The following is a 16422-nucleotide window of genomic DNA, read 5'->3' on the forward strand; positions in this document are numbered from 1 at the left end:
AAGGCGCGCATTCCCTCTAGCAGGAACTTATGCATGGACCAGCATCCCATATGTACGCACCTGTCATCTTATGACCTGTATATATCTTCTACAGCCAAAGCTGGCATCTATAATTCCCTCATTTAAATCATTTCTAATATGTGAAGAGTATCTGACAGTTGTAGTTGATTATATCGTAAAAATAAGCAATCCTTTAATTGACCTCTATAATGTATCTTAAACATGAGCAGCATTTGATTTGACATCTGTAATGCATCTTAAACCTGAGCAGTGCTGTCCTGTCATGCAGAGCACTTCTGCATTCCATAATGTTAATGGGCCATGCTCATCTGATATGGGCGCCTCGTCTCATACCGGTGCGGTGGGCAGTTAAATCTATAATGGCAGCCCGACAATACATAGGATGCGATTGGAACCCAACTTGCACTGTACAGAACAATAGGATAGTAGCTTTGCTACCCACGTCTTATTCTGTACTCACCCAACCAAGAATACGTGGATGAAATTACTATAGCCATTATTGCCTGAAGATGGAATGCTGTAGTAAATTCTGTGTGTAATACCTCCACATGTACCCTAAACTTGCCCCACTGATAGCCTATGATAAAAGGAAGGCACAATGCAAAAAACGCTATAGCCTAATGGGACCATAAACTGAGCTGTCACAGCCATATTGACTCATGAGAAACAAGAAAAGGGGTCACGCCACTACTTATCCTATGACCTTCGATTGGCACACCGAAGCACATCTAAATAAGTGGCTTGGCTCTATGGAGAGTGCAATATCAACTGCACATGCAAGCGAACCTTTTGTCTTAATGCTATATGGTGCATAGTGAAACATCGCGAGTCAACTGTGATAGAGGACTTGAATGCGCAGTCCTTCAATAATTAACCAGCCTGATCGTAGGTTATGTCTAATCTGCTGTATTGGTATAATAACCTTACGTAGCATCAATTATGTGCCTAATGACGACCTCCTGTGCTGGTGACAGTACTCGCTATAGAAGCAATGTATATTTTTAGTATAAGGAACCAAACTGAAAAGTGAGAATATTGCCATGACTTATGTTCATAAAGCCCTTTGTCTACCCTGAGCAAAATGTGACCAAATGCACTTAAAACATCTTCTTTCATTGTTGGCCATTGCTTTTCTCTTCCCCCCAGATTGTTTCCATCCAGCATAACAACTCCTTGGGGCATTCCTCTATCTTGACAAAGCTTGCTTATTTGAAGGATATTGTGGTTTTGAATTTTACCTGCTGTGCAGTGCATGCTACATTCCCCATGGGCGTGTGGTTGGTGGGGTTGTACCTGCTGCAATGTCATATTGCAGTAATAAAGCTTACTTACACGAATACAAGCAATAATATTTAAAGATCCTTACTAGCTTATTTTCGAAAGGGAAGGATGCCCATCTTCCGACACAAATCGGAAGATGGGCATCCTTCTCCCGATGTCGCCCAAATCGGCATAATCGAAAGCCAATTTTTTGTGTCCTCAACTGCTTTCCGTCGCGGGGATGACCAAAGTTCAGGGGGGCGTGTTGGCAGTGTACCGAAGGCAGGACGAGGGCATGGTTAAGAGATGGGCGTCCTCGGCCGATAATGGAAAAAAGGGCGCCCCTCACGAGCATTTGGTCGACTTTACTTGGTCCCTTTGTTTTCACGACCAAGCCTCGAAAAGGTGCTCGAACTGACCAGATGACCACCGGAGGGAATCGGTGATGACCTCCCCTTACTCCCCCAGTGGTCACCAACCCCCTCCCACCCTAAAAAAAATGTAAAAACTTTTTTTCCAGCCTCTATGCCAGCCTCAAATACCCAGCTCCATCACAGAAGTATGCAGGTCCCTGGAGCAGTTTTTAGTGGGTGCAGTGCACTTCAGGCAGGTGGACCGAGGCCCATCCCCTCCACCTGTTACACTTGTGGTAAATGTGAGCCCATCAAAACCCACCAGAAACCCTCTGTACCCACATGTAGGTGCCCCCTTCACCCCTTAGGGCTATGGTAGTGGTGTACAGTTGTGGGGAGTGGGGTTTAGGGAGGGTTTGGGGGGCTCAGCACCCAAGGTAAGGGAGCTATGCACCTGGGAGCAATTTGTAAAGTCCTCTGCAGTGCCCCCTAGGGTGCCCGGTTGGTGTCCTGGCATGTGAAGAGGACCAGTGCACTACGAATGCTGGCTCCTCCCATAACCAAAGGACTTGGATTTGGTAGTTTTTGAGATGGGCATCCTCGGTTTCCATTCTGGCCGAAAACCGGGGACGACCATCTCTAAGGTCGACCTAAATGTTGAGATTTGGGCGTCCCCGACCGTATTATTGAAACGAAAGATGGACGTCCATCTTGTTTCGATAATACGGGTTTCCCCGCCCCTTTGCGGAACGACTTTAGAGATGGACGCCCTTAGAGATGGTCATCCCCGTTCGATTATGCCCCTCTTAATCAAAATAGCTGAGTGCTCTAGTTTTACACAATGAAAAACAAACAAATAAAAAAAGCAAAAACAATGATTTAGTAATTTCGGCCTCAAAAGTGAAAATAGGTCTAATCACACTCCTAAGGTGACCAGGTTCCCCAGAGTATGAATGAGAATAGGTCCATTCCTGTAAAATAGATTGCCTCTAACTTTTGTAGGGTTCATTTTTTCTTATGATCTGCAAGCCAAGCTTGCACCAAAGATAAACAGAGGTATGAAGCTGAGAATTCTGTGCAGTTCTGGTCACCCCATCTCCAAAAGGAAATAGTGATACTAGAAAAGGTTCAGAGGAGAGTGACAAAAATGAGTCACTAAGGATTCCTCTTTTTGCTGGCCTGACCTTCCATAATACAGATTTCAACCTATGAGCTAATTAGTGTTCCCAGAATCAAAATGGCCATTTTAGCCTCCTAGAGGTAATCTTGCAGAGCTACTACTAGGGACCTAGACTACCAACTATGGAAGTGCATTGTATCTCATTTATTAGGTAACATGAGCTGCACCAAAAATAAATAAATAGATAAATCACACTTTATGGGCAAATAGCACATGTTATTTGGCAACTAATGTGTGTTATTCCCCACACATTAGTAAATTTCCCTATTAAAATGTCTCTTGTCAATGAACATTAGAAATGATGCAGTTATTATGGGCAATATTGAAACTGTAAGATGCAATAGGAATATTAGCCATAAGCACAGAACTGATTACATTAGACAGTTCTTCTCATCTGAAGGCAATGGAGTTGATAATCAACATATCCAATTAGTTTAAAACAGCTTTCATGTTTGTGATTAACAAGCAAATATATGACTATCCACATTATATCTTGACGCATTTTACTGTCTACTTTTTCCTTTAAAACACATTTAACTGAGAGCTGAAGATGTAGTCAATGCATAATTTATACAGTTCACTAGATTTATTTGGAATAAAGCACAATATTATATAATGCTGCCATACCGTATCCAAAGCTAATAGGGTAATGAATTAAATAAACATGATTCAAATGTAACTGGTTGTTTAGCACTTACCAAATAAATTTCACCAGGTAGCCTGGCAATGCAAAAGGTAGGCCTAAATTTAGTTGGATATTCAGACTTCCAGATAACTAGCTGAATGCCACTGAATAGACATAGAATGATAACTTCCCTCCTAGATGTACCTAATTATCAAGGTATGGTAAAAGAGCTTGGTAAATGAATAACACTGCTTGTGAGCCACCTTGCAAGCAGCATTATTCCAGTGACCCAAAGCATCGAGCCTAATAGCCACAACCTGATTCTCCTGGGTGGGAAAAAAGCTGGTGCCATCCCTCCTTCCTGATCACAGCCCCCCCTATCACACCACCTAACTTCTGAACACATTCTTCCACACTCCCAAATGGCTCCCATCTGGCTCCCATCATCCCTGTGGATGCTGCCGTCATTTTCTTTGGTAGTCCAGTGGTCTTTGGACAGGAGCCTGAAACATAACACTGAGCACTAGTAGCAAGACACTACCACTAGGGGTGCCAGTTTGAAGATGGCACTGGCAGGAAACATGACTACTAACAGTTGTAGTGTGAGACTACTGCTAGACTGCCGTTTTGGAATGGTGCTGGCAGGACAGGAATGACTGGGGATTGCTTCTGCCAGAAGACCACTGGACCACCAGGGAAAATGCTGGCAGCATCCACATGGAGGTGGAGACAGTTGGGAGGGTGGAAGAGTATATCAGAAGGTAAGGGGTGTGATGTGGGGTGGGAGGTTTGTGATCGGGGAGGGGATTTTATATAGCAATGAACTACTTTACATGTATTTGCATCTTTTGCATCTTTTTACTATGTTGCCCGTGGTATGTAGCTGCATTAAAGACTTTTATATCATGTTAACAGGAAAATAATGTAATTTAAGGCCCTGACGCAGCTTGATTCCTTAGCCCTTATCTGTTTCTTTTTTTTACATGCTGAGTGGGTTTCTGAATATTGATCTAAAAAAGATTTTCATTCAAAACCTAGGATTACGGTTTTTTCTTTGACAGCAATGAAAGGCAAAATTAAGAAAAGAATGCTTGGAATGCCCTCCCACGGGAGGTGGTGGAAATGAAAACGGTAACGGAATTCAAACATGCGTGGGATAAGCATAAAGGAATCCTGTGCCGAAGGAATGGATCCTCAGGAGCTTAGTCAGGATCGGGAGGCGGGGCTGGTGGTTGGGAGGCGGGGATAGTGCTGGACAGACTTGTACGGTCTGTGCCAGGGCCGGTGGTGGGCAGCGGGACTGGTGGTTGGGAGGCGGGGATAGTGCTGGACAGACTTGTACGGTCTGTGCATAGTGCTGGGCAGACTTATACGGTCTGTGCCCTGAAGAGCCCAGGTACAAATCAAAGTAGGGTATACACAAAAAGCAGCAAATATGAGTTATCTTGTTGGGCAGACTGGATGGACCGTGCAGGTCTTTTTCTGCCGTCATCTACTATGTTACTATGTTACTATATTCTCATCTGAAGGCAATGGAGTTGATAATCAACATATCCAGTTAGTTTAAAACAGCTTTCATGCTTTGTGATTAACAAGCAAATATATGACTATCCACATTATATCTTGACGCATTTTACTGTCTACTTTTTCCTTTAAAACACATTTAACTGAGAGCTGAAGATGTAGTCAATGCATAATTTATACAGTTCACTAGATTTATTTGGAATAAAGCACAGTATTATATAATGCTGCCATAACAGCATGTTTAGTGTTTTTTGATGAAATGATTTGGGTGGTAGATCACAGGGATGCAGTAGTAATAGTATCAGGATCTCAGTAAAGCATTTTATGTTCCATGTGGTCAAGTGATGAAACTAGCCAGTCTGGAAGCCAGAAGAAATACTAAATTGCATGAAACGTATTTGAGCAAACGTGCTCAATTTGTTTTACTCTTAGGGGTCATTTTATTAAGCTTTGTTAAAAAGGTATAACATTAGCTGTCATGACTGCTGATAGCGCAGCTGCATGTAACACCATTACAAAAGGCAGCATTATGCAGCTACACTATCAGCAATTCAGTAGCATGGCTGCTGTCTTAAGAAGTGATGTGATGGTGCATCCGCCGACATCTCTCCTCTCCAACAGCCTCCTTAATCCAAACTTGCCCAGAAGTTAGACCTTTCCAACAACTCACCCCCCCCCCCCACCACCACAGACACAGTTTGATCCCCCTTGAAATCAGAAACCCCTGACATTCTCCTGGTCCAAACCCCCTCTCTGACATCCCTCCAAGACCTATCCTCTCTCTTCAAGTAAAACAAAACAAACCAAAAACAGCCTTTCATGAACATAAGCCCTACTCATCACAGAGCCTACCCCACCCCCACCTTGCTCCCAACAACCCCAAGACTTAACCAGAAATTTACCATGTGATCTAGAGGCCCAGGGTGGGTGTGGTCCTCTTCACTCCTGATCCAGGACTATGCTGGGTTCAAAATGGCACTAATGACCCCTAGCAGTATGCAATCTATACATGCAAATACTATAGTTTCATCACATAAATGGTTATAAAATGACCTGTTATTTTAAAGCCCAGTCATAAGATTACTTATAAAGTCCTAAAAGCAGTGACGTAGCTGGGGGGGCGCAGGGGGAGCAGTTGCTCCCCCTCACAAGTTTTTCAAAAAAATGGCGCCTATGAGCATGCGCCGCCACCTTCCCGCTTGCATGCGGTGGCAGAACTATCGGATCGTCGCTGTAACAACAAACATAGTTTGAAATGTCTATATGCGAAAGCCAGAAGCCTAAGAAATAAGATGGGAGAGTTAGAATATATTGCACTAAATGAAAAATTAGATATATAAGGCATCTCTGAGACCTGGTGGAAGGAGGATAACCAGTGGGACACTGTCACACCAGGGTACAAATTGTATCGTAGTGATAGGGTAAATTGAATTGGTGAAGGGGTAGCATTGTATGTTAAGGAGAGCCTTGAATCAAATAGAAAATTCTACAAGAAGCAAAACACATCGTGGACTCCCTGAGGATTGAAATTCCATGTGTAAAGGGGAAAAGGATAGTGATAGGAAAGTACTACCGTCCACTTGGCCAGGATGAACAGACGGATGTAGAAATGTTAATGGAAATTAGGGAGACTAACAAACTGTGCAACACGATAATAATGGGAGATTTCAATGACCCCAATATTAACTGGGTAAATGTAACATCGGAGCACGCTAGGGAGGTAAAATTCCTTGACGAAATCAAGGATTGCTTTAGGGAGCAGCTGGTACAGGAGCCGACGAGAGAAGGAATAATTATAGACCTAGTCATTAGTGGATCACATGATCTGGTGCCCGAGGTAATTGTGATGGAGCTGGTTGATAACAGTGATCATATTATGATCAGATTTGATATTAGCTTTGGAGTAAGTAGAAACAGGATATCCAACACGTTAGCATTTAACTTTCAAAAAGGAGACTATCCTGCTTATTTTCAAAAGGAGAAAAACGCCCATGTTTGGGAGATGGGCGTCCGTTTCCCGTGGGCGGCCAAATCAGTATAATCGAAAGCCGATTTTGGTCGTCTTCAACTGCACTCCGTCGCAGGAACGAATAAAGTTGACGGGCGTGTTGGAGGCGTGGTGAAGGCGGGACTGGGGCGTGGTTATCGGCAGAGCAGAGATGGGCGCGCTCCGCCGATAATGGAAAAAAGAAAGACGTTTTTAGTGAGAATTTAGGACACTTTTTTGGACCCTTTTTTCTCACGAACAGGTCCCAAAAAAGTGCCCTAAATGACCAGATGACCACCGGAGGGAATCGGGAATCACCTCCCCTGACTCCCCCAGTGGTCACTAACCTCCTCCCACCAAAAAAAAATACTTGCAGAAACCTTATTTCCCAGCCTCACGCCACCCTCAAATTCCGTACCCACCTCCATGACAGCAGAATGTGTTCGATCCTCTCACAGCCTTTCCCTGGGTCAGATGTGGCTCTCGGGTGCACTGCAGGGTCACATCAGCATTGCATTGTGGTGGGTGTAGGGTAATGGGCTCCGTGATTTCACTAGCTTGTGTTACAGTCTCACGATGTTGGTAGTTGGTAGGCTCTTCTCCCATGGTGCTTTTCCCCCTGCCTACTGGGTCAAAGTGTGCCCTGTTTTGTTTCCGGTAGTCCACGAGGTAGTGGCCATTTTTGTAAGTCCGTTTTAGATCCCTTTCATGTGTTAGCCACGTTACAGAACTTAGTTCTTACCTTAAATGTTGCTGAAAGAGGGCATTGTACACCATTCTGCCAGCTCTGAGCTACTGCTAATCTTAGTACCAGGGAGACTCGTTGCCAGTGGGGCACAACGTCTGATCTGCAGTTAACTGTGAGTAAACGCGGTTATTGAAATAAAGGACGTTTTCAGCGAGATTTGTCTTACAGTGTGAACTACTGTGCCAAGGTTATACAGCAGCAACAAGTCCTGTCCATGGAGCAGTTTTATATTATAATTTGTTTATTGAATTTTTATAACAAGCAAAAACAAAAATCTTTCCTTGTAAAGTAACACAGAGCTGCATTTGTACAGGTATTAATACAACAATTAGATATTCTCTCTTCCTTAGACCACAACAAGATTGAAGGGGGCGATAGGAAACAAAGGAGAATTTATAAGTATCTAATACAACAGAAACTCGGCTTAACCTGGTAACCGTATATTTAATAAACTGAAAATAAAAGTTATTATTTCTCTAGCGGACTGCTTAGTTTTTCCTGGTCCAAGAACAGCTGTAGCTGCAATGGTTCTAGGAAAACATACTTATTTCCCAAATATGTGATCTTACATTTGCAAGGATATGCTAACATAAATGTAGCTCCCAAATTTCTTAACTCATTACGCATGCTCAAAAACATTTTCCTTCTTTCTTGGGTAGACCTGGAAACATCGGGATATACCCAAACTTTTTGCCCATGAAATAGTTTAGAAATATTTTTAAAGTATAAATTCAATACATGATTCAAGTCTTGCTCAAAAACAAATTGAACTATCAAAGTTCCTCGATCTTTAATCTCGCAAGTAGAATTTTCCAAAAGTTCAGTCAAGTTTTGTTCTGTTTCCATTTGACCTTTAAAATCTTGATTCTTAGCAGGAATATAAAAAACTTTATTACATGGAGGAATACTAGTAGCAGGAATCTGTAATATTTCATGCAAGAAACTTTTAAATAGGTCAGTTGGATTCAATAATGAAGAACGTGGAAAATTCAATAATCTTAAATTCAATCTTCTAGTATGATTTTCCATTTGTTCAATCTTTCGTTGTATCTTAACCTTTTCTTCAATCAAGGCTCCTACTGAAACCTTGATTTCTTTCATTTCTGTATTGAACTGGTTTACTTGGCTTGCGCAATCCATTTTTACCTGTTCCAGTGAGGCATCTACTTTCTCAATCTTACTCACTATTTGGTGAATTTCAATTGTAGAATTCTTTACAGCCACAGTCAAATCTTGAACTGCTCTCCAAACAGCCGTTAGGGTTACCTCCTCCTGAGCTCTCTCGGGCCTCTCGGCCTCCCCAGCCTTCACCGCAGACAACTTGCCGGCAAGTAGCGCCGCTGCAGCGCCTTCCGCGTCAGCCGCGCTCCCATCATCCACTGCACCGGCCGGGCAAGGAGGAGGATTCAGCTCCGGTGGTGTGAGCGATATCTCTAGTCCAGAAGACCCAGGTGCTCCTTCACCTAGGTTTCTCAACGGACTCACCAATCCGGTATCAAATGGTAATTGATGTAGAAAGTTATCCAGCGTTTGCTGCGAGGGGGAAGATGTTCTAGCCAACGGCAATTGGCTTCTTGTCACCCCTTTTCGTTTCGTATGAGGCATTATTTCAGGAATGTAGTAGCAGCGTTTCTGAGCAAAACTCTCCACACCGTCAGGTCGCCATCTTGACACGCCCGAAGATGTCCCTGGAGCAGTTTTAGTGGGTAATGCAGTGCACTTCAGGCAGGCGGACCCAGGCCCATCCCCCCCTACCTGTACCACTTGTGGTGGTAAATGGGAGCCCTCTAACCCCCCCCCCGCCAAAACCCACTGTACCCACATGTAGGTGCCCCCCTTCACCATTAAGTGCTATGGTAATGGTGTAGAGTTGTGGGGAGTGGGTTTGGGGGGATTTGGGGGTCTCAACACCCAAGGTAAAGGAGCTATGCACCTGGGAGGTAATTTAATGTTTTTCCTATTTTTTTAAAAGTGCCCCCTAGGGTGCCCGGTTGGTGTCCTGGCATGTGAGGGGGACCAGTGCACTACAAATCCTGGCCCCTACCACGACCCAAAGCCTTGGATTTGGTCGTTTTTGAGCTGGGACGCTTCGGTTTCGATTATCGCTGAAAAACAAAAACGCCCAGCTCAAACAAATGCCCACATCTCAAAAATGCCGACATTCAATGCACTTGCCTGGCACAAACCGTATTTGCAAAACTAAAGATAAACGTCCATCTTTTTCGAAATTATGATTCGGCCCACCCCTTCACGGACCCGATCTCGGAGATGGACGTTCTTACACATGGGCGTTTGCGTTCGATTATGCCCCTCCACGTATGCTGCGTTGCAGTAGTCTAGTTGTGATAGTATTGTCGATTGGACCATTATCCTGAAGGATTGTCTTGGAAAATAGTCTCTTATCCTTCTCAGTTTCAATAATTTGTTGAAGCAATTTGATGTTACAGCTGATATTTGACTGTCCAGTGATAGATACTTGTCAAGAATAATTCCTAATATTTTTAGTTTTGTTTCAATTTGGTATTTTTGATGATTGATTGTGAAGTTTTGATAAGATGTGGGGTTGTATGGGCTGGATAGTACCAGGATTTTGGTTTTGTCTCTGTTTAGTTTGAGTTTGAAAGTTGTTGCCCAGTTTTCCATGAGGTTCAGGTCTTTTTTTAAAATTTCTCTATTATTTCTGTGATACTGTTGTGAAAAGGTATGTAGATGGTGACGTGGTCTGCATATATGAATGGGTGGAAGCCTGTGAATTCTAGTTATTTTCTGAGTGGCACCATCATTACATTAAACAGTACTAGTGAGATTGGAGATCCCTGTGATACCACACACTCAGGGATCCATGAGGTTGATATCTGGTTAGACATTTTTACAATGTAAGATCTGGTCTTTAGGAAACCAGTGAACCATGCTGCTACTGGTACGCTGATTCCCATATTGTTGAGCAGGGTACTGTGTGATCTACTAGGTCAAATGCACTTGACATGTCAAATTGTAATAGTAATATGTTTTATCTTTGACATATTAAGCTTCTGAACTTCAATATCAGGGTAGTTATGACCATCTCAGTGCTGTGTTCTGGTATGAAGCCTAATTGAGAGTTGTGAAGGATTGAAAATTGTGTCAGGTATTCCATTTGTTATTGTGCTACAAGGCCCTCCATTGTTTTGGTCAATAGCAGTATGGAGGCCATTGGTTTGTAGTTTGTGATGTCGCTGATTTTCCTTTTTGTGTTTTTGGAGATTGGTGTTACTACTACGTCACATTTGTCTGTTGGGAATTGTCCTTTTGCAAACATGAATGCAATGTGCTTTGTGAAGCACTCTGTGAAGCACTCGATAAACCAGTCCAGTGGGTCTTTCATCATGTAGTTAGGGCAGTTGTCTAGCATGCAGTATGCATATACATATTTAGTCAATAGTTTATTTACTGTGTTTAGTTTGAGTGATTTAAATGTAGACCAGGATCTGTCTGCTATGGTGTGGATGTTGTTTGTTTCACAGTCTTGTAGGAAGTCAGTGATGGATGTTTGTGATTTAGCTAAATCTGATCCTGTGTTTGCTATTTTGTTTTTGAAATATTGTACAAGCTCATCTGCAGCTGGTGGTGTCTTGGGTTTTCAATAGTTTGTTCATGAGTTGAAATAATTTTTTCATATTGATCTGTTCAAGGTTTGCATATCAGCAGTAGTGTTCCGCTTTAGCTTTCTTTGTTATTTGTGTATTTTCTTATAGCTATTCTCCATAATTTTGTTTGTCTGTTTTGTTTCTGGCCCATGTTCTTTCAAGTTTCCTGCATAGATTTTCACGTGTAGTAGTTCATCATTAAACCAGGGACATGGTTATTTTTTTCTCTTGTTTTCATTGTGAGTGATGCTGTTTTGTATAGTGTCTTTTCGCTGGCTTCGTCCCAGTTTCTCATGAATTACGTCCTTTGGTGTTATGTTGCTCTGTTTATTCATTGTTGTTGTTCAGAAGGTGTGTGTGTGTGTTTACTTTCCCTCTGGTTGTGAATATGTGTGGCATTCTTGGTTCTCTTTTCTTTCCATTTTCCTTCCATTATAGTGTGAAAGTTAATTTGTTGTGGTCTGACTATATTACCTCTTCCCATTTGTGGTTTTCTAATATGTGATTGTTGTTTGCTGAGAAGCTGTGAATAGATCCTATTTTAGATAGACATCCATGTTTGAAATCACACACAGTGTTGCCATCTTTGAAGCACCTTCTAGAGGAAGTGGGATTGGTGGATATATGGCGTATCCTTAATCCAGCTGGTAATGATTACACTTTTATACCCCAAGTCCACCAGTCTCACTCACTGACTTTTTTTGACTTCTAAAAGTTTAGTGCCTCAAGTGCTTGATACTACTATTGACGCTGTGCTGATATCAGATCATATAGGCATATCCCTTATGCTGGAAGGATTAGAGGTTCCTTTTAACAAACCTTTGTGGTGTTTTAATAGCACTTTATTACAGAAGGCTGACTCTGTGAAACATATGCATCATCAGATTGAGGAATACTTTGAGTTTAATAAGTCTGAGGATACTTCTACTGTTAGCTGGTGGGATGTGTGCAAGGCAACACTTAGAGGTGCTATCTTAAGCTATTCTGCTCAGATTAATGAAAAGCAGCATCTAGAACTCCAAGTTCTTGAAACATCTATTAATACATTAGAGAAACAGCTTCTTACACAATGGACCTAGGAGATGATAACTGCACTATAGGGCCCTTTTACTAAGCCGTGTAAGGCTATACAGGTGCCCAATGCACGTCAAAATGGAGTTACTGCCTGGCTACAGCATGACTCTTGCGGTAATTTCATTTTTGGCGGATGTCCAATACACGCGGCCGAAAAATAATTTTTATTTTCAGCTGCACGTATTATTATTATTAGCATTTGTATAGCACTACCAGACGCACGCAGAGCTGAACACCTGACATAGAGAGACAGTCCCTGCTCAATAGAGCTTACAATCTAAAAATAATACAAACAGACAAGACAATAAGAGGAGGGAAGTACTGGGTGACAAGGAACAAGGGGGAGGCAAATGAGTAATGGCTAGGAGCCAAAAGCAGTAGTGAAAAGGTGGGTTTTCAGCATAGATTTGAAAACAGGTAGAGATGGAGCTAGACGTACAGGCTCAGGAAGTTTATTGGACACGCGCCAAGTGGCGTTTGGCGCTCGTAGGTAATTACCGCCCGGTTACCGTGTGAGACTTTACCACTAGGTCAATGGCTGGCAGTAAGGTCGCAGACCCAAAATGGACATGCAGCAATTTTGATTTTGCTACACGTCCATTTTGGCAAACATTTTAAAAAGGGCTTTTTTACAGGCGCGTTAAAATGGATTGGCGCATGCCCAAAACTCGCACTGGCACTATGGCTGAAGTACTGCTTATTGTGTTACCAAAACTGGGTAGAGATCCTCTAGATGTAGCTAACTACCAGACCCTTTCTCTTATAAATGTAGATGGGAAGATATTTGCAGAAGTGTTGGCATTAAGGTTGTCTATATGCTGATCTAAATTAATACATATGGATCAATCAGGTTTTGTGGCTGCAAGGCATCCAGCAAATAATACTAAGCTTTGTATGCACCTTATGCAAGTAGCAAACTCCTTGGTTGAACCGGCCTTTTCGGTATCCTTGGATGCCGAGAAGTCCTTGGACCAGGTAGAATGGAAATATACGATGTGCATATTGGAGTGGTCCGGTATTGGATCTACTTTTTGTGGTATGGTGCAGGCTCTCTATTACAATCCTAGGGCACATTTATATGTTAATAATTCTTTGGCTGCTCCTTTTAGCCTGCAGAGGGGCACTCATCAAAGCTTCCCCTGTCACCTCTATTATTTGACCTTGCTCTTGAGCCATTCTTGTTGGCTATTTGACAGCACCCTAGGATTGCAAGCATACAAGTGGGTGATGCTGAATATAAGCTGTCTGCTTATGCAGATGATGTATTGCTATATTTAACTAAACTCACTCAAACTATACCAGCTCTTTGGAACTCATTTATTTGTCTGGCTCTTTTTCTGGCTTCAAAATTAATTGGTGGGATTCTGGAGGAGTATCCTTTCAACTGGCAATCGGATGGTATTAAATACCTTGGGGTACAAATGCGTAATACATTGGATGCAACTATAGATGCTAATGTTGCTGCCATATTGGCCAAAGTAAAATCTTTATTTGAAGGGTGGGCCCCTAAATGGTTATCTTGGTGGGGCCTTGTAGAGAACGTCAAGATGTCTGTTGCTCTGGTTATTTTCTGCTATTAAGTATGATTCCTGTGCTCTTTGCTCCTTCAATATACAAATCATTAGAGCGGAATATTGCTCATTTCATGTGGAGAGATAAACAACCTAGAATTGCCATGAAGAAACTTCAACTTCCTATGGATCAAGGAGGGGTGAACATGCTTCATTTTTATAATGCTGCACATTCATCCATTTGATGACCCTGCAGTCAAGCTGTGGGTATACTAGACCATCTCCTATTTGATTGTCCATTGGTACACCAATTTTGGACTGATGTGTAGCAGATGATTAGCTCTATTTTACAGTTTTTATTGCCTTTAACATATGCAGGAGTTCTTCTTCAACTTTTTGTTGATCTTTTAGAAGAGCATATTTTACTCATTTCTAGTTTAACAGCTATAGCATATACTCCAGAATTGAAAAACTCCGGACCAACTTAATATATATAATGGCTCATTTTCAAAAGAGAAGGACACCCATCTTTCTACACAAATCGGAAGATGGGCATCCTTCTCACAGGGTCACCCAAATTGGTATAATCGAAAGCCGATTTTTGTCATCCCCAACTGCTTTCCATCGCAGGGATGACCAAAGTTCACAGGGACATGTCAGCGGCATAGTGAAGGTGTGGCATGGGCGTGCCTAACATCCTCGACCCATAATGGAAAAAAAGGGCGCCCCTGACGAGCACTTGTATGACTTTACTTGGTCGGGTTTTTCTTACGACCAAGGCACAAAAAGGTGCCCAAAAGTCTCTTGAATGAAATGAAAAAATAAATGTAATGGGCTGATAGAATCTAAATTTTCATAAAAGTTTTAGCAAATAACATTCCACCAATGAACTCATAATTCTTCCTGCTGAGCAGTTTTGCTACAACTTTGTATATCGGTAAAGAAATATATTTTCATATTGCATTTTTTTGGTGCCATGCTCTGTTTTTCCATTTGCATGATATTGTTATGCATTTTAAAATATTTTGATAGATTATGTTTACTTATGAAGAACAATTGTATGCTTATATTTTCCAGATTGCAGTGACCTAGAGTTCAGAGAGATTGCAAACAGACTGAGGGACTGGTTTAAGGTACTCCATGAAGGTGGAAGTCGAAACAAGAAGACTAAATTGTTATCAAGACCTGAAAGAAGTAGGAAGAAACCTTTACATTTGATATTAATGTAGTCAAACACCTTGCAATTAAAATTCAAACATAAAAGTATACAGTCCTGCACTTGGGGGCACATAATCTCAAGAAGCTGTATACATTGGGAGGTGAAGGCCCGATGAGTGTCATGGTATATAGTGATCTCAAGGTAGTGAAACAGTATAAGGTCATTACCAGTAGAAAAGAGTAAGGATTAATTCTTCTTTGCACATCATTAGGAAGGCCTTACATGGAATATTATGTTCTATTGTGGAGGCCCTATCTCAGAAACTAGAGAGAGAAGACAGAGTTCAGAAAAAGGACAAACAAAAGCAAGAGGCATTTGGACCAAATGTCATATGGGATAAGACTGTGTTATTCCATTAATGTTAAGCGCTCTTAAGTAACTTTGGCACTTATATTCTTCAATGTGGCACATATTCAAAGCATATAGATTTACTAAATTACATGTAACTTTGTAAGACTATGTGCTTTGAGTGGAGGAGTGGCCTAGTGGTTAGAGTGGTGGACTTTGGTCCTGAGGAACTGAGTTCAATTCCCACTTCAGGCACAGGCAGCTCCTTGTGACTCTGGGCAAGTCACTTAACCCTCCATTGCCCCATGTAAGCCACATTGAGCCTGCCATGAGTGGGAAAGCACAGGGTACAAATATAACAAAAATAAAAAAATGAACACCCTTATGAAATAAATTCTTTAAATGGCATCAAAAAACTCAATGCTGAAAAAAGGGTTTAGTACTATTCTATAAACGGCACTTAAAATTAGACACCATTTATAGAATAGTGCTTAACCACGACTACATTTAGGTACAACCATTTATACCAATGAATCCTTGGTGTAAATCCCCATGCCTAAATCAGGTGCAGATCCCCATTATTCTATAGCAACATGTATAAATTGTGGAAATGCCCTCAATCTGCCATGAACCTCCCATGGCCGCGCCCCCTTTTTGAACCTACGCATAACATTTATGTGTGGATCCCATGCCTAAATTTGTGCATGTAAATTTTAATTAAATCCAATAAGCACCAATAATTGTTTGTTAAGATGCCAATTATCAGTGATAATTTCTTGTTATTCAATTACATTATTGGGCTCATTTACGAAAGAGAAGCACGCCCATCTTTCAACATAAATCGGACATTAAAATCGATATAATCGAAAAGCCAATTTTGGACATCCTGAACTGCTTTCCGTTGCAGGGACGGCCAAAGTTCACAGGGGTGTGTCGGAGGTGTAGCGAAGGCGGGACTTGGGCATGCCTAACGCTTGGATATCCTTGACCCATAATCGAAAGAAAC

The 16422-nt window shown here is 41.9% G+C and overlaps 1 protein-coding gene across 2 annotated transcripts in view; it reads left to right on the forward strand.

The window, feature by feature from the left end:
• Positions 1-16422, forward strand: part of SPOCK3 (SPARC (osteonectin), cwcv and kazal like domains proteoglycan 3) — a 493521-nt gene that overhangs the window by 395459 nt on the left and 81640 nt on the right. For both annotated transcript variants that reach the window (XM_030191577.1, XM_030191578.1), the window contains one exon: positions 14987-15103. In XM_030191577.1, coding sequence (XP_030047437.1) covers positions 14987-15103 — 117 coding nt within the window. The remainder of the gene's footprint in view (positions 1-14986; positions 15104-16422) is intronic.

This window comes from Microcaecilia unicolor, chromosome 2 (genome assembly GCF_901765095.1).
Source record: "Microcaecilia unicolor chromosome 2, aMicUni1.1, whole genome shotgun sequence".
Taxonomy (NCBI): domain Eukaryota; kingdom Metazoa; phylum Chordata; class Amphibia; order Gymnophiona; family Siphonopidae; genus Microcaecilia; species Microcaecilia unicolor.